Source organism: Naegleria fowleri (assembly GCF_008403515.1).
Source record: "Naegleria fowleri strain ATCC 30894 chromosome Unknown tig35, whole genome shotgun sequence".
Taxonomy (NCBI): Eukaryota; Heterolobosea; class Eutetramitea; order Acrasida; family Naegleriidae; genus Naegleria; species Naegleria fowleri.
The window spans coordinates 152,583-174,130 of NW_025407967.1; the positions used below are offsets into that span (position 1 = coordinate 152,583).

At 37.8% G+C, this 21,548-nt stretch overlaps 9 protein-coding genes across 9 annotated transcripts; 4 read left to right on the forward strand and 5 right to left on the reverse strand.

Moving 5' to 3' along the window:
• Positions 1-56: 56 nt before the first annotated feature.
• On the reverse strand, positions 57-1,835 carry FDP41_003723 (uncharacterized protein; the record flags this gene model as incomplete). The annotated part of the gene is made up of 5 exons (XM_044707059.1): positions 57-351; positions 406-706; positions 788-816; positions 878-1,691; positions 1,805-1,835. 5 exons carry the CDS (start codon positions 1,833-1,835, stop codon positions 57-59), a joined length of 1,470 nt encoding a protein of 489 aa, XP_044561783.1.
• Positions 1,836-1,996: 161 nt separating this feature from the next.
• Positions 1,997-4,792, reverse strand: FDP41_003724 (uncharacterized protein; the record flags this gene model as incomplete). The annotated part of the gene is made up of 1 exon (XM_044707060.1): positions 1,997-4,792. One exon carries the CDS (start codon positions 4,790-4,792, stop codon positions 1,997-1,999), a length of 2,796 nt encoding a protein of 931 aa, XP_044561784.1.
• Positions 4,793-6,157: 1,365 nt separating this feature from the next.
• Positions 6,158-8,389, forward strand: FDP41_003725 (uncharacterized protein; the record flags this gene model as incomplete). Its single annotated transcript, XM_044707061.1, has 1 exon — positions 6,158-8,389. The coding sequence occupies one exon, from the start codon at positions 6,158-6,160 to the stop codon at positions 8,387-8,389; it is 2,232 nt and encodes a 743-aa protein (XP_044561785.1).
• A 488-nt stretch (positions 8,390-8,877) lies between these two features.
• FDP41_003726 (uncharacterized protein) lies at positions 8,878-10,139 on the forward strand (the record flags this gene model as incomplete). The annotated part of the gene is made up of 2 exons (XM_044707062.1): positions 8,878-9,779; positions 9,833-10,139. 2 exons carry the CDS (start codon positions 8,878-8,880, stop codon positions 10,137-10,139), a joined length of 1,209 nt encoding a protein of 402 aa, XP_044561786.1.
• Positions 10,140-10,267: 128 nt separating this feature from the next.
• FDP41_003727 (uncharacterized protein) lies at positions 10,268-13,922 on the reverse strand (the record flags this gene model as incomplete). The annotated part of the gene is made up of 2 exons (XM_044707063.1): positions 10,268-11,786; positions 12,685-13,922. The coding sequence occupies 2 exons, from the start codon at positions 13,920-13,922 to the stop codon at positions 10,268-10,270; spliced, it is 2,757 nt and encodes a 918-aa protein (XP_044561787.1).
• A 2,187-nt stretch (positions 13,923-16,109) lies between these two features.
• Positions 16,110-17,201, forward strand: FDP41_003728 (uncharacterized protein; the record flags this gene model as incomplete). The annotated part of the gene is made up of 1 exon (XM_044707064.1): positions 16,110-17,201. The coding sequence occupies one exon, from the start codon at positions 16,110-16,112 to the stop codon at positions 17,199-17,201; it is 1,092 nt and encodes a 363-aa protein (XP_044561788.1).
• A 479-nt stretch (positions 17,202-17,680) lies between these two features.
• On the reverse strand, positions 17,681-18,094 carry FDP41_003729 (uncharacterized protein; the record flags this gene model as incomplete). Its single annotated transcript, XM_044707065.1, has 1 exon — positions 17,681-18,094. One exon carries the CDS (start codon positions 18,092-18,094, stop codon positions 17,681-17,683), a length of 414 nt encoding a protein of 137 aa, XP_044561789.1.
• A 323-nt stretch (positions 18,095-18,417) lies between these two features.
• On the forward strand, positions 18,418-19,515 carry FDP41_003730 (uncharacterized protein; the record flags this gene model as incomplete). Its single annotated transcript, XM_044707067.1, has 1 exon — positions 18,418-19,515. The coding sequence occupies one exon, from the start codon at positions 18,418-18,420 to the stop codon at positions 19,513-19,515; it is 1,098 nt and encodes a 365-aa protein (XP_044561790.1).
• A 139-nt stretch (positions 19,516-19,654) lies between these two features.
• On the reverse strand, positions 19,655-21,352 carry FDP41_003731 (uncharacterized protein; the record flags this gene model as incomplete). Its single annotated transcript, XM_044707068.1, has 1 exon — positions 19,655-21,352. The coding sequence occupies one exon, from the start codon at positions 21,350-21,352 to the stop codon at positions 19,655-19,657; it is 1,698 nt and encodes a 565-aa protein (XP_044561791.1).
• Between the last annotated feature and the right edge of the window lie 196 nt (positions 21,353-21,548).

The following is a 21,548-nucleotide window of genomic DNA, read 5'->3' on the forward strand; positions in this document are numbered from 1 at the left end:
CAACTTCTCTCTCTCTTTTCTTCATGAAATATTTATGTAAGGTTCACACTTTGTGCTCAAAAACAACAACAGTGTTGGATGAATGAAATATCACAAAATGCTGGAACAAGGGAATACCCGGCATTATTGAACTGAGAGAGAGATGAGGAAAAGTTGAGAATATTTACAAGGTTAGGAAATAAAGTCTGTACATGTGAGAATGTTTTTTTGTACATGAAAAAGTATGAACTTCCACACACAATTCCATCAATATTGTCGTCAATGTAACATGGTTCAAAGGTTGCGATTTTGTCAACTTCTGAACGAATGCCATTTCGTGTGATGACTTGTTTAAGGAATAATTGAGAGTGACTTTTTAAGAGAAATATGTTCTAAAATGTCACATCATTACGATCGATTACATACCGATTGGATCCAGCTCTATAGAATAATCCATTATTGGTTTGAATCATGGTAAAATCTTCTCCACATACGACCTGTCGAATGGGAAAGGAGAATGAGATTCTTGTGAAAAAGTTGATTCTTTCAAAAGTGCCAAAACCTAAACACCCACTGGATGAATTTCCACATGCATATAATATATTTCCCTCCACTAGAACAAAGGTAAAGTCGTAGCCACAAGATACTGATTCAATTCTCTTTCCAATGAATGGGATGTTTTTTGGTTTTACAAAATTTGTTTGCTTTCCACTCGAGCTTTGAAAACCTTTGAATTTAGAAAGGTACAATTTACCACAATTTTACCAATAAAAATATGGTTGTTGATTGTTGACCATGTATGACATACCTAATTGATAATAGATATTACTTCCTGAGCTAAATTTCATTTCATTGGTAACACATATTTAGCTAATAAAAAAAGCACTCATGTACATACCAGTAAAATTCATTTCGTTCAGTCACAATAATGGTGTGTTGACCTCCAATGGCCACAATCTTGATCTTGCTTCTTTCATTGCCAGGAAGTGTCACTCTTTGAAATCTCCTGCTATTATGTTCAGAGTTTCCACTTATTGGGATTCCTAGCATTCCAGAAGTGAAAGAATTTTGTGATCCGCTCACATAAATTTTACCTTCAGTCGAGACAATGATAAAACAGCTCGTAAAACTCGACGCCACAAACTTTTCAATTCGTTCTCTAACTTGTTGCCATGGCTTAAATAATTGAAATTGTGGACTCGATGATTGTGACGTTGATCCATCGAAACTCGTCGCTGACACTTGCATTATTGACGATGATCGTTCATTCCATAAATTTTCTCTTCCTCCAAAGGTGTAATAAATTTCATCATCTTTTGTAATCACAAAAAATTGATCACTCGAAGCAGCCACCATTCGTATCTTTTTTCCGAAATTCAATTTTCTAAAATCTCGATCATCGTGAGTGATGGTGTCATTCTGACGTTCACAAAAAACATTAGCGATTGGAGACTGTTGATCAACAACCACAGCACTCGTCTGAAGATTATTATTCATAACGTTTGAAAATCGTCCACAGGAAAATGTTGGTGAGGCTTGATAATATAATTCATTTCTTTCCGTTAATAGTATACAATGATTTGATCCGCATGCAATTTGAGCAATGGGTAATGTATCTAAGAATGTATTTGAATAAATATGATTGTTTTTGTTTCCGAAGAGCGTAGGAAGGAGAGGAGGAATTCGAACATTTCCTCTCAAATGCCAATTCTCTTGATGGTGGTGGTAGTTGTAAAACGTTCATAGTAGTATTCATGAGAAATACATTCAATCAATGCCTCCAAGATTTGATTTCAAAAACACTAACGTCTTGATGAAAACCTACCAATCCCTCCCCCACAGTAATTGTTTGGCATTTTTATTTGGAAAAGCATGATGAGTGACATTACTGTGTTGAATTCATACAACGTCCATATTAATCTCATCCGTGCAAGTTGCTCTTCAAATGGTAGTGGTTGGTTCAAAAGAATTCACAAAGACATAATGCTTGATTCAAATGTAAGAAAGACATTCACAATTACCTAAAACAAGCAACCTTAAAGTGAAAATTATTGACCCATGAAGGTGCTACAGAAACGACCTTGACATTGGCCCATTCAACTCCATCAATGACTACCTTAGCTGTTGATTTCTTCTTCTCAACTTTGCATATAATTTTTGTTAAATTAGACTTTCTCTCTACTTCATCTGTAGCAGGTTTTTTCTTCTTTTTAGGTCGTGTTGTGACTAAGGTAAATGTGCCAGATTTTGGTTGAGATTCTTCTGGTAAATCAGAGCTTGGCAGTTTGTAAATTTCAACATGTGAAAATGAGTTCTTGGTAGAATTCTTGCACTTTTCCTCATTTGAGGCATCCCAATAGTCAATTTTCATTTCTAACAGAGATATCTTTTCTTGTTTGCTCTCTTCTCCTTCGTCAGAGCTGTCCTCATCCTCAATGACTGGATTCTCTGAGCTTGGTCGTTTCTGAAAAGTGTTTCCCATGGAGGACATTTGTGGGCTGGTGGCAAGAGATATTGTACTTGGAGCTAATGATTTTTCAGTATTATTAACGCTTGCTTTGTGTGAAAATGGCTTTTCTTTGACATCTTTTTCAAGATTTTGCACCAGTTTGAGAAGTATATTGGGCTTCTTTTGCTCGTGATAATCTCCATTCACAATATGGATATTGTTGATCAATGGTACAATGCATTGTTGTGAGATGGGCTCAAAATTTTGTGTTGCTGTTGCCGCCGATGTGCCATTCGGAGAGCCTGTTTCTGTCTGATTTTCTTGTTGATACCTTGCACTGGTATGAGGAATAGGGAAAATGTTCTGTTGAGACAGATCACTCACTAGAATAATTTGAGAAATTTTCAAACTGACTTGTTTTCTGGCATTTTCTAAATATTCAAATATCACTTGCTCTACACAATCTTCAACCTCCAATGGGTATGAAAGTGATCTCTTCCATTCGTCGGCAGAGAATAATTGTGCATAGACAGGACATTTTGTATAGAGATATGCAGAAATTTCATTCCTAGATCTATGAATGGCCTCTTCTCCTTTCTTTGAAGGAATTGGAATAATGTAAAATAGGAATTGATCCCATTGCTTTTCATCTGTGGTCTGAGCGAGACAGGCTCTCAACACATCGTTCACATAAGCATCATTACCTATGATTACAATTTTGGTCTCATTAAGCTCCTGTTCACTCACATACTTCTTTTCAATATTGTTTTGAATGATCATTGTGAGAGCCATATGAACATCATCACATGAAAATGTACAAAGAACATCCCTAGCATAGAGACCTCCAGATCTCTTTAAAAAACTCCAAATCCGTTGACCTCTTCGGAATGCACCGTTAATTAAAATAATTTTCTTCACGAGTGTCTTGTTCTGGAGTAATTCTTTCACTTGATCCTGTATTGGAATCTTTTCAATTTTCACAATAGCGGCAGTTTGAAATGGATTATTTTCCATGCTATTGGCAAGGCTTCCTTTTGGAGAGGGTAAATCATGCTCAAAATCTGAGAAGTGTTGTCCACCTTGACCTTTCTTCTTAAAACTTTTCCATCGCTTCATAATATTGTCCTTAATTCCAATAACGGCCTTAAGGGTCTTGTCTTCTTTTGCATTCTTTTCTGTACTGGGTGTTAGTGTTGTGGCCATTGATGTGGCTAAAGCGACCGGAGATGCCAGGTTCGTCTCGTTAACGTTATTTTCTTCAAAATCAATGTCACTATCTTCATCCGTCTCCTCGTCTTCATCAGTGAAATCATCTTCGTACGGATCGCCCGGGTGTATTGCATTCATAGCATGAGAATCCTCCTTTTTACCTAGAAATGTGAACTTTCTCTTTTTCTTTCGAAGCTCTGTTAAGGAAATGGGAACAGTTTGTATAGAGACTTTAAGCTTTGCAACGCATTCTGCTGTTGAAGAGGTTGGCACTTGTGGGTGGTGCTGATATCGTTCCTTCTCATCATCCTCATCATCGCTTGATAGATAATGCAGAATAGCACTGTTGACATTATATGATACAATAAGAGACCCTGAACTCAACATGTTGTTGGGTTGTGCACCAGTACTTGTGGATTCAGATTCTTCCTTACTTTTCTTCTTCTTTTTTTTCACAAGGAATGAAATGTTTTCATCAAATGGCCTCTGAAGAACATGTAACAAATTAATTGACACGATTGACATGGTCTTAAATGAATCTCCCTTCTTTTTTGAGTATTGAAGGGAAATTCGTAGAACATCAATTCTCTTCTTAAAGTGATGTGAATATTTGAGTTTGAATGAAATGTTGTTCAGCGGTATTTGAACACTCTCCCCTGGATTTGAGGAAGTATGTCTGAGATTGGGAACATCAATAATTGATGATTTGAGAGTTTTCCGTCGTTTGTAAACTCTCTCCTTAATATATACACAGATTCGTAATTTTCTTTCTTTCAATTTTTCAGAAATAACTTCCAAGTTTTGACATGTGACAATAGCTCTACGAGGAGCACAATATGCATGTTTCGATGTATCAGCTCCAGGAGCAGCTCCTGATACTGTATTATGCATCACATCTTCCAATTCATCCAATTCCTGATCGGCATTGGGTGTAATGACAGCTTCCATCTTTTTGTTTGCTCGTGATGACAGTAGCAGTGATGGTGGTATAGCCATAGCACCATCTTTTGTAGTGTCCTTGTTGTTGAGATCTTTAGTACTTGCGCCCCGAATGAGAAAATGTGGTGGAGGTTGTCGATCAACAAGAACTCCTTCATTCGGAGAGAGTACATGGTTGGTGTGATTTAAATTTTCCGAAGAGGGTGGATCATTCATTGTTGTTGTGTTTGTATCGCTTGGTTGATGATGGTGATAATATTCTTGATTCGGTCTTTTTTGTAACAATTATTAATGAGAATTAATTTGTATCAAAAAGGAGCAAAAGAATCACTTTGAAATTTTGTGTTCCGTTGTTGATGGTCTTTGGTAGTAGTATGATTAAAGGAATTCAGTTCAAATTGATCTTTTGAAGAAACAAAACAAATGAAAAATCATCACAATCAATTCGAGAAAATCAAAATTTGATGATCACTCAAAAACCAATGTTCAGTAGTGAGGAAATAATAATAAGAATAGGATCTGTTTCCAGATGCCACACTGTGCTCGGATATGATCCGTCTATTTTTCTGTCGTCGTTGAAAAGTTTCAACCAACCACCAATTACAAATGAATCACAACAAACAGAGAGTGTGTACGAGAGAGAGTTTGTTATTTTTTTTGAGAAAGGTCGACTGGGAAATGAACGAATTTGGAAAAACAACGTCCGATTGTCAAACTGTTGTTGTTGGTCGATTCTTTCCAAACATCTCTCAACACCTCTCTTGTGTTTTATATTCAAAGTCAACGAGAAGAGTATTGTTGTTGGAACCACACAGCAGTTTGATGATTATAAAATTGTCTGATACAAGGTGATATTTGAAGATAAATAAGGTAACTTCATCATTCTCACCAACAGTTTGTTTTCGCAGACAAATCTCAAAAAGGTACTGACAATAGGTAAGGGTTTGTTGAACGAATATTCGAATGCTCTTTGTGAGTGCACTCTCACCACGACGCGATCAAGCTTCTTGGGTTTTCAACATTCTTCTTGTCTAGAATCATAATCCAGTTGCAATTTATTGCAAACGTTTTGATCAATGTTTAAAGTTACTTTTAACCTCCTCCAACCAAAAAGGCACACCTCAACAATTCAGTCTTCAACTAGAGCCGAGAATCGTCGCAACGAAAGGTCTCCGTGGATAACAAAAAAACAAAACAATATTGTTGTTCCCTCTTGCTGAAGCTTCTCTTTTTCCGCGTTGGTTGACCTGTGTAAAGAATCCTCTGTCAGAAAAGTCCTCTCTTGAGTGAACGAACACCTTCCTCCATCAGCATCATCACTACTCATCGGTCAAGAACATCAACACTCCTCCTAGATCTGGATTCTTTCTATCGAATCAAAATCTGAAAAAAGTAATTACTCGATTCTCATATCAACACTTGTACATTGGTGTTGGTCAAACAACCCAAAGAGGCTTTTGTTTCATTCAAATAATAATTTGAGTGCATACGTATCACACAATAACATCATCAACATTATTCAAATAATTACTCACACAATTATTGTAGAGAAAGAAAATTGTCAACCAGAATATCTTCATCATGAATAATCCGAACAACCACAACGAAAATAGTAATTCTAATAACAACAACAACAACAACAACAACAACACTACCAATGTTGTTGCTGATTCAAGTATGCAACAACTTCATCTGTTACAACAATTTATGAATCAACTCTCCAATCATAACAAGAATCCGCTCTGTGATTCAAATACTATTCCTTCGCCATCCTCCTCCTCCTCCTCATTACAGCAACAACAACAAATATACCACACCATGATACAACAATTGATGAATTCATCATCGTCCTCTCATCATCCCTCCACCAGTAACAACAACAACAACAATAGCCCAAGTCCATCGCCGAACAATAACAACAATCCGAATTCATCGAGTCCCTTCTTCTTTTCTGTGAATATGCCTGCAGCGAATAATAACAGCACAGGAAATTACTCAGCACCGAATAGTACTAGTTATTCATCGAATACTACTACTACTACAACGACGAATAGCTTTCAACAACCACAAGCTGCAAGCAACAAGACCACTTTAACCATAAATGAAAAATCGGATCCAACCAGTTCAACCAACAACACGAATGCAAGTCTCAATAACAACAATATGCTCACGAACATGATGATGAATATGCTCATGATGATGAATAATAACAATAACAACAACAACAACAATGGAGGGGCGTCTTTGGAACAACTTCAACAAATTTTCAATACCATGTGGAGGAACATGATGGCCTCGAACAACAACAATAACTCTCAACAACAAGCACCACCACAAAGCTTGGTCAATCCTCCTCTCCACATGTGGAATATGCTCGCTGACACCACCACCACATCACAGAAACGATCATCGACTTCTCAATCCACCTCCACTCAACAGCAATCCTCCTCGAACACTCCACTCTCCTCAGTGACCACTTCTTCCTCTCTCGGTGCTAGCACTCCTGCTGCCACTCCAAGCAGTAGCAATTCCACGACAACTCCTCTTCTCACCTACTCTCATAGCAGTGCAAGTTTGAGGAGCAGTCAGAGTTTGAACAGCAGTATTAATACTGGCAACCAAAATCAATCACAACAACCACAACAACCACAACAACCATCCTCTCAAACACTTTCCAACCCTAACAACCACAACAACAACATGCCAAACACCACTTCATCCTCTCTCTCACCACAAGAATTGGAACAACTCATGCTGTTGCGGAAGTTGCTCGTAACGGAAAGTGAAAAAATGAAACATCATCAACAATATTTGCAGCAGCATCCGTCGTCGTCATCATCATCCTCACAAGGCTTGAGTGTGTTGATGCAACCACATCATCATCAACTACCACCACCACTACAACAACAACAACAACATATTGGCTCGGGACATGTTCATCATCAACCGCAACAACATTTATTGAATCCATTTGCTTCTTTAACGCCATCTTCATCGACGACGACCACGACGACGGGTTATGGAAAAAACATGCTTTTTAGTCCTCCGAATCCTAGCGGCAATTCATCGTTATCCATCATTAATGGGCCAGTAATGCAGAATTCTAGTGGAAATGCCAGTACTGGTAGTTCAGGAAGTACACCTGCATCATCATCTTCATCTCCATCAAATGCTTCATCCTCATCTGGAATTTCATCTCTACACAATCAATCACATTTATTGAATAATGGTACCACAACGACGAGTACGAATAACTTTTTTTATACACCATCATCATCATCATTAGCAAACAATCCCGCATCATCACCCTCTCCACAACACAGTAATTCTGCCATGCGTGGAAATTTAGTAATAACGAACAAGGTCATGTCATCCAAGAAAAAAGAAGAGGACAAACTTTCAGAGGTGCTGGCAACAATTCTTGAGAGACAACGAAATAATCATCAACTGGTCAATCCACTTGGAAGTGACAATCCATTTGGTCAATTACTTCCACTCTATGAACACTCTTTAAAATTTGGTCAAACAGATGTACCCATGACACTTCAGCATCAACTCATGTCAGAACTCATGCGACCGCAACAACAAGCGCAGCAGCAACAACCCAACACTCCTCTCCAACAACAACAACAACAACAACCAAATAATACTAGTACCCACAACACCTTGGTACCATCTGCTTCGTTTTCTTCTTTTACTGCCGGAAATTTCTCAGAGGAAAGTCTCATGTTTTTCAATTCATCATTAGAAGATTTCTTACAAGAACCAGCCCAAGATAATACCAGCGGTATATTTCAATTTTATGACAATTAACACCTTTTGTTGTTTAAATTGTGCAAGTACTTTGATCTTGGTATCAAAAATTCAGTTGGAGACGCATTTTGGGATGATTATCCTATCATAATTTTCAGCCAAGACCTGCAATCACTTTGCTGAAGAGATGATTATGGAACCATCATCATTCCGAACCACAATTATAATGCCAATATCAAACAGTTGTTTCATTGTCAATTCTACGCATAGAACACATATCTCAATTTGTGTCTGGAAATTCAAACTCACATCAACATTCATTGTTTCTGAACGAACTTGCTACAACCTGTCACTTGTACGGGTGATTTTGAAGTTGCAAGTTTATGACAATGAACGATTTGGTTGTTTAAGCAACGACTCACGGACTGAATAGTTTGTAGTTATGAACCTAGCATAAAGACTAAAGTGTGAAATTCAATATTGAATGAGCAACAAGTTAGGAAACACCATAAAAGTGCCCAATACAGCACTTGTTCCAAATAAAAAAAATGCAATCGAGTAGCGGCATGGTGATCACGACACCTCCTTCTCAGCCTCCGTTCATGAACAAAACACTCATTCAAGATCAATCCGATCAAGGCAGAACAATTCAAAAAGTCTTACAATTATTTGTTGGTCATAGTGGTCATGAAGAAAGTATTCTTTCATCACTGTTGGATTCAATTTCTGATGTACTTTCCGAGAGAGATTCTGATGGACATTCTCTGCTCCATGTGGCAGCCTTTGTTGGATCGGATGCTCTTGTGGACAAGTTATTTGTTGAAAAGTTACAAAATAATCCCGAAAAGATTCGAGAGTTTTGTAATTTAACCACCATCAACGACAAAAAGACAGCTTTAACGATTGCATGTGAGAGAGGATATTTGGAGGTTGTAAAGAAGCTCTATGATTATACTGATAAAAATGCAAGTGAAACTTTGTTTTCTCCAATTCATGTGGCAGCCATTAATGGGCAAAATAAGATATTGGAATATCTTGTGAAGGAAAAGAAAGAAAATGTCGATAGTCAACAAGATGTTTATGGATACACTCCACTACACTTGGCTGCTCAATATGGTCACGCAGAAACAGTGGCCTTTTTAATTGATGAATTGAATGCAAATAAGAATATTCAGTGCACCACCGAAAGAATGCTCCCAATTCACACAGCCATTTTGAACAATAATTTGCAAGTTCTAAAAGCGCTTGTTCACAGACACTCACAAGAGGCCAACACCACAAATGCCAAATTTTATGAAACACTCTCGAATGATCATATTCACATTAATCCATTGTTACTTGCCATTGCGAATACACATGCTGAGGACGACAAATATGTGTCACCAGAGACTTTACAAGCCTCTGCTGAAATGGTTAAATTCTTGGTCAACGAGTTGAATGCAGATTACAGGTAAGTGGTGCATTTTGCGACTCGAAATGGTCAGTTAAATTCTTGGATTACAGTTTGGCTGGAAATAATGGTATCTCTGCTCTGCATATGGCTGCCGAAGCAGGAAATTGTGAGCTCATCAAATTCTTTGTCACAGAAAAGCATGAGAATGTTAATCAATTGACTGACATTACCAAGGACACACCACTCTATTTGGCTGCCATTAACAATCATTTGGAGGCAACCAAATTATTACTTGAGCTGGGGGCTGATAAGGACATTGAAAATTGGAGAGGTAACACACCATTATCGGTCGTGAAGAACTTGGCATCCAAGAATGATGACTACAAACCTCTTTATGAATTTCTAAAATCTCAATAAGTTCTGATATTCGGATATGATTGATTCGTGAATCACTCGATCGTATTATCTAAAATAATTATATAAATCAATGAATTTTAATTTATGTAGATATATAACCTCCAAATAAGATGATGTATCCAATGCAATCAATATTTGGGGTAACCAATCTTTTTCAGGATACCTCCAGACTGCTGTTTCCAGTGTTCAATCTTTTCCTTTGAGATTTTTGTTTTTTGCAACAGCAAAGATTCGAGACTCGAGAGACAAAGTGGCATCAATTTATCAAGGACACTGTCGTCCAGTCGCCTACATCTCATAAGATGCACTTCTTTGAGCTTGTTCAGAGAATTTGGAGCTTCAGAAACCTCAAAGGAATCAGAAGTCAAAGAGGAGCAACCAGACAAGAGCAGTGATGTCAAATTTGGAGCATTCTTGAGTATGTTGCTGATACTTTGTGAGGACTGAAAGTTTCTCATTCCAAGACACAACTTTTTAAGATGAGGCAACAGAGGACGATCTGCTGCGATACTTTCTCTCAACAACAGTGCATGTTCGATTTTAGCTCCCGAAATGACATTCAAATTCTCAAGTAGAGGAAGTTCTCCAAGAATATTCTCCATCCCTTCATCCGTCATTTCCACATTCCACGACAAGTCCAACTTTCTCAATTTTTTGAGATTCTTCTTGATTAAGAGGACAGTGACGTCTGTCAAGTTGCAATCAGACACTGATAATTCTTCCAGTTGAGGGCGATTTTCAACAAATTTCAGATAGGACTCTTCAGAGACAATAGTGTCCTTTGTACCTGTAAGATCGATGGCTTTCAGGTTGGGAAGAGTGGAGATTTTGATGAGATCCTCGTCCTTAATTTTAGTGCCCACAACAACCAAGGAACGAAGGTTATGCATGCATGAAATCTTTTCAAAACCAGCAGAGGATATTGAAACACAATTAGCAACACTCAGTTTCTCAACATTCGGGAAAGACCGACTTATGGACTCGAATGTCAAATCATCCACACCAACGTTCCATTCTAACATCATTTCTGTCACACGTTTACAGAATTCTTCATTCTGTGAAAATGTTTCAAAAGTTTCACATCCTACGTGTCGGCATCTTGAGATAAATAATGAAATTGAATTTGGTGTTAAGTTACAGTTTCTATCTACTTCTTCTTCACCGATATTCACTACTCGAACGGTACTGATCTGTCCAAGCATTTCAAATACAAGGGTCTCAATATGTTTGATTGATATTTCAATGGTTATTTCTCTTCCGTCATCGCTGAGCTGGGCGAACCAGTTGTGACCATCTTTTCCGAGTTCTGTTTCAATGTTTCGTAAGGTCATCTGATTTACAATACCTTTTTGAATTGGACTTGTCAAGCAATTGGACATTCTAAAATACCGTAATCTTTTGCAAGCAGCCTTCATGGCTTCTCTTAGTGTTCGCAAGTGGTGTTGACAATTTCCTTCGCTGTCATGCAAGTCCAGTCCACTCAAATTCAAAAATCTCAAGTCCATAAAGCGATCACGCAATACTTTCAATGCACCTTCGCTGTTTCTGCACTTTCTTAAAAACACAGTGGGGTAGGTTTTCAAACACTCAAACCAATGACGATTCAAAACAAACAATGAACGAAACAATTGATCCGAATGTAAATGTCTGCAAATGAAATGAATCATTTCCATTGGCAAATTCCCAAGATTGTATTTCATTTCAAAGCAACTCCAAGGATTCCTCTCATTTTCTTCCTCCTCTTCTTGCGAAAGAACATGATGAGGAAATTCCGAGTTACAACTCTTCATATATTCCATCTCTCGGCATTGGATGGTATCACCTTCACCCAAATACATTGCAGAACTACTACTGTTCATCCTCCTCCTCCGATGATGATGATGATACTATATTTAATTAATATAATTAAAAAATTCTCAAGGTTTGTCTTCGATGGTCGAGTGAAGATGGGAAGATGAATATATTCTCTCCCGCGACTATGAATTACAGATATTTTTTTTGGAGTTTTTTTTTTGAAATCTTCCAAGTTCCTTAGTTCCTTCTTCTCCTTGTTCGAATAAGGTGTTTGGAAATTGCACAATCAACGATATTGAGGATGAGATATATTTCTTGACCAACAGTACATATACTGTTTGAAGCGTTTCTGTACAGGAACGTATCATTGGGTGATGGATCAAGAATGGTCCTTGCGCCTTTCTCCTGAAATGGAAAATATTATTATTATTCCGCTGTGATCTTCATGTTTTTAAATAAATTGTTTCATTTCTAAATTGGAGAATTAAATAGGAATTCCAAATAATACTTAGATTGACATGTTTATTATTTACATGCAACGAAAATGTTGTGTGAATGTTCAGAAAGAGCCTCTTCTTGTTGTTGAGCAAGAAGGCAAATTGAGAGATTTATCCAAAGTCACAAATATATGTGTGTGTATGAATGATTGAATGTCCTTGTATTGGTGCATTCACAAAAGCATGTAAAGAATACTCTAGCGTTTGAGTTCTGTGCTTCATCTTCTTCTTGTCAGTTATTGTGACAAATTCACTCCACATCCTTATTTTCATTGTTTTTTGACAATGAGAGGGTGGGAGGAGTGTTGGTGGTGACAGAACCTGAAGGGGACTTTAAGTCATTTTCATCTCCCTTTTCAATTGCTCCAAACAAGTGTGAAGTTGGTGTCCAAGAATTCCATCCATGAAGATTGATCAAATCCTTTGCATGGTCGACTTCAAACCAATTCAATGTGAAAAAGTTGATTTGCTTGCTATCATCAACACCACAATAATTCAAAACAACTCTTAAATCGGCCAACATTCTCCAAGCAAATAGTCTTCCTGGATAACCAGCACACAACTCTGAGCAGTAGGCGAATGGAATTTGCAAGATCCATCTCCAACTTCTGAATTTTCCAAACATGGCAAAACCTTGACCAATAGAAGTGAATGGTAAATCCTTTCCAATGAACATGATTGGAGGCAAGTAATCAGCACAATGTCCCAATACTCTGAAAATTACATTGTGTGCAATGAAAATATTCAACCAGAAAATGTCACTTGTTTGAGCGAGGGTTGGCAATTGTTCGAAAATGAATTGAGGACAAAAGAATTTAACCATAACTGTTGGGGCTGGGAGTAACATTTGCAACACAATGTACCAAAAGGTGAATCCAGAAAAGACGACCACGAATTGAGTGAAATAAAATTCTCTGTACAATTCTTTCATCATTTCTCTGAATGAGAATGACTCTTCTTGAGTGGTATTTGTGGCAGTTTCAGTAGTGGTGGTGGTGGTGGTGGTGGTGGTGGCATTCTCAGTACTTTGTTGAACAGTTGAGGATGAAGAGGACTGAGCTGGATCCTGTCTCAAAGAAGCAGAAACATCAGCTCCACTGTTTGGAGCACTGCTCGTTGTGATCAAAGATTTTGGAAGAGAGGTGGCAGGATTTAAATTGTCACTGGCAGCAACATCTTGATGTGACAAGGTACTCTGAGGTCTAAAGCATACTGAAATCAGTTGCATCACACAAATGGCATAGTGAGTATACATGAGAATACTATCGCCAAACCACATTTCACTGTAATAGTTAATGTAGAGAGCCCACCATGTCAAATCAATGGGAAAGGTCAGAATGTGAGACCAAGTATTGAAAGGCACTTGGTGATAGACATATCCAGTCACTGATTGCATTAAAAAGTTATCACTGCCAAAATTTGCAACTGGATTCGAAGTATAGGCATCTGATTGCCACATGGTAATTTCATCAGGGAGTAAGACAGTCAACATTATGAAGATCCAATTCAATATCCACATCCAGGGCAGAGTTGCCATAAACGACCACACCATCTGCGCACCATGAATGGTTGTAGAAATATTGGACCAGAACTGGATGAAGGATGCAAGGGTACTCGTGCTATTATTCGTGAATAAGGAGGAACTGAGAGAGTCCATCAGAGTTGAGTTATAACTTGTCGAGAAAGAGGAAGCGTTCATAGAGAGTGGATAGGTGAGTAGGTAGGTTGATGATCAATCACTTGTGCTTTGAAGAAGGCTTTTCTTCTTCTTCTATCGAATATTTGTGGGCGAAGAGAATGGAGAGAGTCAAGTTCTCTTTTTTTTCTATAAATAATAATTAAATGTAATAGTTGGAAAACCAGTTTGTACAGTTGGAACTGGAAATATTAATAATACTATTTAAATAATAATAATATCCGTATGATGAACTGTTGTTCAATCGAGAGTTGAGCGGAGATGGCACCTTCTTGGTTGACTCACAATGTGTTTTTTTGGGAATTTGCCGATCGAGTTGCTGATCGTTATAAATAATGAAGATGATGATGAATAATTGTTGTTGATGATGATGGCCAACTGTTGTTGTTTGAATTCTTTTGAAGCTTGTATGAGCCAAAAGATGATTTTTGAAGGGATAGAAAGGCCCTTCCAGTGAGAGCAGCAGTTGACCATAAAAAAATGTATTTTACAAGTTGAGTAAAGGATAGATTTAAAAGGAGAGAGTGAAACGGAAAGGTTTGAGGAGATTTTGGGATGAGGATATGAGATTTGGGATGAAGAACACCACGAATGTGCAGAGAGGTTGTGTTTGGGAGAGATAATATCATTCGGTCGTTATTAGAAGAAGAAGAAGTGCAACAATAGAACAACCAGTATGTATCATATCATCATCATCAGCACGTAAGACAAACACCAAAAGTATCCTCATGAAAAAAAGCAAATCAGAGGAGAGGCAAAGGATGTTTCAGATTCAATGAGATTCAATGAACCAAAAAGAAACATTGGGAAGCGAAGACGAATGTGAGAGAGGTCATACGGAGGACATATCCACGTCGAGGAATCAATTTGAGAGAAGTTATTTCATCGACACAATTCGCGTTATGAGATTCCACATCATAATGTCAATGATATTGTTGTTGAATATATATATTCACAAATCATGTTAAAACACTACTTACAAAGCGATAATGATTTGATAATTCAAAGATTGAATATTGAGAGACAGGGTCTAATATCACAAGAGAGCAAGAAAAGGTGCACATACGAGTCAACAGGTCAGCTGTTTGAAAACGGCAGTTTTCACTGTTGAGACGATTTGTTGTTTTTTGTTTTTTTTTCACAGGCGAAAAGTCTGCTGTCAATAGTTAGAACAGAAATTGATGATAATGCATTTTGGGTTAAAAACACGGTTGGCGGATGTTGGTTCGCACCACTCTAGAAGGAAAGCAAATTACGTCAGGGGCAATTGAATATTTGGAAGAGGCGCGTCAAATACTTGGCTCTATCCTCTCACAATTTGATTTATCCTGCACAGAAACGTAACGGCCGTTTGGTTTGCAGCTTTGATTTAGAGATCCGGAGTGTTCATCATGATGATTGACCTCTTATCACGGCTCTGTGATCTCCTGAGTGGTGAACGATGAATTCTTCAACATTCATAACGAAAGAAAACTACCACTCAACAGTGTCATGCACTATGAATTCTTCTATTTTTGAACATAAATCAATAACACCCGAAAGGTTTGAAGTGAGACTTGGAATTAGTGGACTGTTACCAAATATTTACGCGTTGTATCAAGCAAGCATGAACAAAACAGGTTAATCTTTTGAAACCTTCCTATTGAGATCATTTGGCTATCAGAAGAATACGAATAGCTGATATACATCAAAAGCAACAAATATCTAAAAGACAACCTTCATCATTCTCGAAAATGGCATTATAGCGCTTGCCATATCTGATCGAAAAGTGAAATATTCCTTAACTATTATATGGACCTCACCCGAAACGTTTGTTGAGCAGTGCAGACAACAGCATGCTGTTGCTTCAACACGAATGTAGTCTCAATAATGACATGACCTCCATTACATGATGGAAGAAGTGATCATTGAAAACGCCATCATCATCATTTATATTGTGCATTCCCAAGCTTGTTTTCTCGAGCTGAATGAGACTCTCAAAAAATGATTGAAAACAACAAAAAGAAGGATTCATTCCATGCATCGGGTTGGAAAATTGGCTCATGGTTGTTGTTTCCTTCTTCAAGTATTGGACCAATTGTTGCTACGTCTTCGGGTTCGGAGGAACAACCTAGCACTCAATCCAATCAAGGAATTTCTTCAAATGCTTGGAACCATGGACTCTCTCATCATCATCATGGGTCCGTAATTTTCTCTCCGACAGCATTAAGAATGATTTCAATTCTTGCAACCCTGACATGGTTATTTATATTTGGATTACTGTTGGTATTACTCATTATTTGTGGTGTGGATATTAATTTCGGAAGAGCTATTTCATCGTGTGGAAGAGAGGATCATTGGTTACGGCCTTTTTTTGTGGCAACTTTTGCAGTCTATTGGGTGATCATGAGTGTGTTGTTTTTCAATAGAGCTCTCATGCTTCATGCTAAATGGTTTGGTTTAGCAAATGCTCACAGTGGATGGTGGAGAATGATGTGTTGTGGATTGACCATGCCAAGACGACGTGTTGAATTGAAGTCTGTGGCATTTTGGCTCATTTGGTCGCAATTATTGTTTGGACTCGTCAGCAATTTATTACTCTTGTTAATGGCCATATTTCCTGACCAGAAAGGAACCAAGTCCTTTCACTTTGTGACAGCATTTCTTGGATTAATTCTTTTACTGACCTATACAGCATGCTCCGTGGTCATTCACACATGGCGAGTCGTTAAGGTTGTGAAGAACAAATCGACTCCATTCGAATTATTCAGACGAATAACTCATCACGACTCGAAACAGTTTCCTTCAAAACGAACCTGGTTTTTATTATCGGTCACTTGTCACACATTTGTCATTATTTGGCAATTGATTTTTGTTTTGGCAGGATTAGGGTTTATTCCTGCGTATGTGAGTACGTATATTCCAGCCTATGAATGGCTTGGAGTTAGTTCCATCATGCTCGCTCTCTTTCCTCACACATTCGATACCATGATGACCGATGTTGTTGACAACAGTATCAATGACAAGATGTATTTATCAACAACAAGAAATACGAAAGGAGAGGATGATGAAACGAATAGCTTAATTCTAAAGTAATAATACTCTTAAAGAAACAGCCAGAGAGAATAACGGAATTTTTGGAGTGTACACCTGTGTTGTGGTGTAGAAATGTGAACTCAAATGTTCACTCTTTTTACTCTCCAATTATTAAACTTTTATGTGTCCAGAATTGAAAACAGTCCACTTTGAGGTGTTTGATTTAACAACATTACTCTGAATTCCAACAAATTGTTTCAGGTGAATTTGATGATGATTTGCAAACATTCCTTCAAACATGATCCTCTCTCATGGCCTCAATCAAAGATTAGATTCAATATTAGAACAACAGAACATACATCACTGAAACCATAATTCCAATGCTGAGTCTCAACATGAATTCTGAGGTGCCACCATTGAGACGAGTAGAATTTCTTACGGGTGGAATTTCCGTTCTGTTATTGCATTGAACAGACTTTCCATTGAAACAATCCCTGACAGTAATCGTGTCCGTCATGATTTCATTTTGACAATTTGTATCAGAATAATAATACCTTAATCATATAAGAGCCCAAACTAGCTGGAATACAAGTATCCAAAGTAGTGACAATGACCTTCGATGGTTTTGTTGAACATTTCGAATCTTCATAAAAGAGAGTCATGTGTTCACCTACTTTTGGTGAGAGTGGTGTTTGAATGGTAGGGAGACATGATCTTTTGGAACTGTAATTAGTATGGTTTTGACAAACGCCAGAATTCAAGTTATCGCAAGTGGTGGGATTGTATTCCTTATAGACGGATGTTCCACTACAGGAAAGATTTTTGAATTCTTCCATCAAGTAATCAGCATGAACGAGAGAAGAGAGGTTGTTGTTTTTGGTACATGAAAGAAGAAGCAACAGGAATGCAGCAATGCTTAACAGGAAGGCAATGAATCGGGAATGATGCATCATTTTCTGTGAAAGATTAAAGGTTGTTTCGCGTGTGTTGTTGTTGTTTTTTTGGATTGGAGATTTGATTCATGAGAACAAGGATTGTTCAACAACACATTATGTACTAACGTTGGAATTGAGAGGTGAGAGAGTTGTTGACAACGAAGCAATTACCTAATAAGGAAATTCAAATTCCATAATTTACAGATCTTCTGTGGTAGGGATCACAAGTGTGATCAAAAAAGAACATTTTTCGATTGTCAAATATCACAGAAATTGCGATCGAAATCTTTCCGTTTGGATTTCAAGCTCAACAACTGAACTTTGAACTTAAAAAAAATCTCATGAAACCCAAACCCAAACCCAACTCCACCGGTGGTGAGGTGTTTATGGTGGAAGAACAAGATACAGTTCCCGATGATTCCGATGCCTCGCTTTCACTTGTTTTTAATTATGAAAAACTTGTTCAAGATCGTAGCAAAATGCATAAATTGAATGGATATTATATTGGAGCGTCCAATAACTTTGTGAGAGTCTTTACTTTGAATGGACGAAAATACTGGATTGCTCAAGCACTTTGTAATCATCGGGCACCCGATTACAAGATTCACTTCTCGGTAGTACCTCAGGATGTTCCGAAAGCATTCCAATGCATTGCAAAACATTTCTATCAACGGAAATTGAAATTTGGAATGAAAGCCATCATGATTGATAAAGAAACGGAGAATAAAAGCATGATGAATGATCAGTTTAAATGGGATACTCATGCCGGTGGTGAGAAGTCATTTACACTGGAATGGCCTCAGTCGATGAGAGGAAGAGAGATTACATTGTACATTTATAGATATTATGAAATTGAAAAATTGAAACAAGTGAGAGAATTTTCATGTAGTCATGAGGAATGTGATCATGATGTGATGAACAATCAATTCATATCCATTAATGAATATTCAATTCATGAAGTGAATGGCAAATATCACCATTCCCATTTCATGGAATTTACTTCACACCCTTTCAAACAATTTGAGTTGACGAGAGAGGATGAGGAATCATTGAGCTTTTTAAGAAAATGGGTGTTTGAGGTTGAAGAAATTTTGGAGAGGGAGAATATTCAAAGTAATGGTTGTGCGGACGGTGATTTACCACTTGGCTTAAAATATGCCTCGTTCAGAAATGAATCATTTATTCCAGTGGTGATTCAAGACAACAATCGTAGTGACAGTGATAGTCATGTCACATCGTCGAATGGAGTGAACGAATTATTTAGATATCCACCAAATTATGCAGGATGGAATGCTGCAAATTATGAAGAGGCTGAGTCGTTAGCAGAAAACTTTAAAAATACGACCATGAATCGTTTCAGTGCCATGTTGTGCGACTATTCGCCATTTGTTTTGTTCTTTCTCATTCCAGTAACAATTGGAGTGATTACGAACCATTGAATGAGTTCATGTTTTTATGTTATTATTTGTTGTTGTACGACCCTCATTGGTGTAAGTGGATCATCAACAGTTTTCAACACAGAATAAAAATCAAATTCACACAAGACTCTGAATTTTCACAATAAGTTGTGTGGAATATTTATGGAGTAACTCTGTTTGGATCTCTTGGGAACATGGAGGTCTTTCTCACGTTACCCAAACCAAGATATAACATGACAATTCTTTCCAAGCCAACACCACAACCAGCATGAGGCCAAGCACCATATTTGAAAGCATCAACATATGCTTGGATTGGAGTCAAATCAACACCCTTCTCCTTTGCATTTTGTTGCAACAATTCGGCGTCATGAATACGTTGAGCTCCAGAAGAAATTTCTTCACCTCTCAAATAAATGTCATACGAATTGGACAAGGTTGGATCCTCTGGACAAGGCATAGTGTAGAATGGACGTAACTTCAATGGGAATTTGTCAACAATGAAAAAGTCAGTATTGTACTTTTCACGAATGATTTCTCCCAACATTCTTTCCTGGGTAGAATTGATATCCTCGTCGAGTGCAAGGCCCAAATTGTGCTTTTCATTCAACAAGGTAATTGCTTGAGAGTATGGAATTCTCAAGTTCTTCTCTTGGTTGTAAATGATTGGTTCGAATGGATACTGAGCTCTAATAATTTCCAATTCTCTCGCAAAGTCCTTCTCAAGACGATTGAAAATATAAATAAACATCTTGTCAATCACTTCCAAAGCCTCAGTGTAGTGAGATTTGATTGCCATTTCAATATCCAAACCAACGAATTCGGTCAAGTGACGATGGGTGAAACTCTTTTCAGCTCTAAACACTGGACCAATCTCAAAGACCTTCATCAAGTCACCAACAACAGCCATTTGCTTATACAATTGTGGTGATTGAGCCAAATAGGCAAATCTGTCAAAGTAGTGAACCTTGAAAACTTCAGCACCACCTTCGGAGGCAGTAGCAATCAATTTTGGTGTGTGAATTTCTGTAAAGTCCAAACCATACAAGAATTCTCTAAAGAATCTTCCCATAGCAGATTGAATCTTGAAAATAGCTAATTGGGCAGGGGCTCTCATATCAATCACACGATTGTCCAAACGAAGCTTTTGACCAACAGCCTTCGGACCAGTTCCTTCTTCTTCTGCTTTTGCCTCTTCCAACTCGGCCATATTGGCTTTCATTTGCTCCTCCTTGGTTTCCACCTTCATGCAATCTTCAATTTGAATGGGCAAGCCAGTAGCTGTGGAAATGCAGTAAATCTTGTGAATTTGCACTTCAACGTCTTTTTGTGTGGCAGAAGTAATTTCTTGTTCGACTTTCACGACTTTACCGACCATTTGAACAATGGACTCCTTGGTGAGTTTTTGAGCATATTTAGCCATTGCCTTTCCTTCTTCATCTTGAGCGAAGAGTGTAGCTTGAATTGAGAAGCATCCTTCTCTCAACAAGATGAAACAAGATTTTCCTTGTCCTCTCACAGTATGAATTCTTGATCTGAGAGTTACAATCTTGTCATGATACGAAGCATCAATATCCTTCACTTGATCAAATTTCTGTTCCGTTTGATAGGTGGAACGGATGGTTGGAATATGACCAAAAGATTTTGATTGATTGAGAAACTCCTCTTCCGTAATTCTAACAATTTGAGCCTCTAGAGCAGCTTTTTGTTGTTGTTCTCTCTCCAATTGTCTTTGCCTCTTCTTCTCCTCGCTTTCCTTCTTTCGTTGTTCCCGGAGAGCCTTCTTTTCTTCAGGAGTAAGCTTGGTTTCATCAGTAGTGGTGGCACTGGAAGAGGATTGTCCTTGTTGTTGTTCGCTCATTTTTTTTCAATTTTTTATGAAAATTCTTTTTTTGAAATTTTGATGCCGACTGAAAATGCATGAGGACGGTTGCAATCTGGTTCTTCAATGGCATTCTGTAATGTTTATTCAGATCGAATAACAAGTTCAACGATCCAATAGGCTACCAAACGAATCTTCAATTTCTGAGTGAACATTACCAACAAATGAAAAGAGA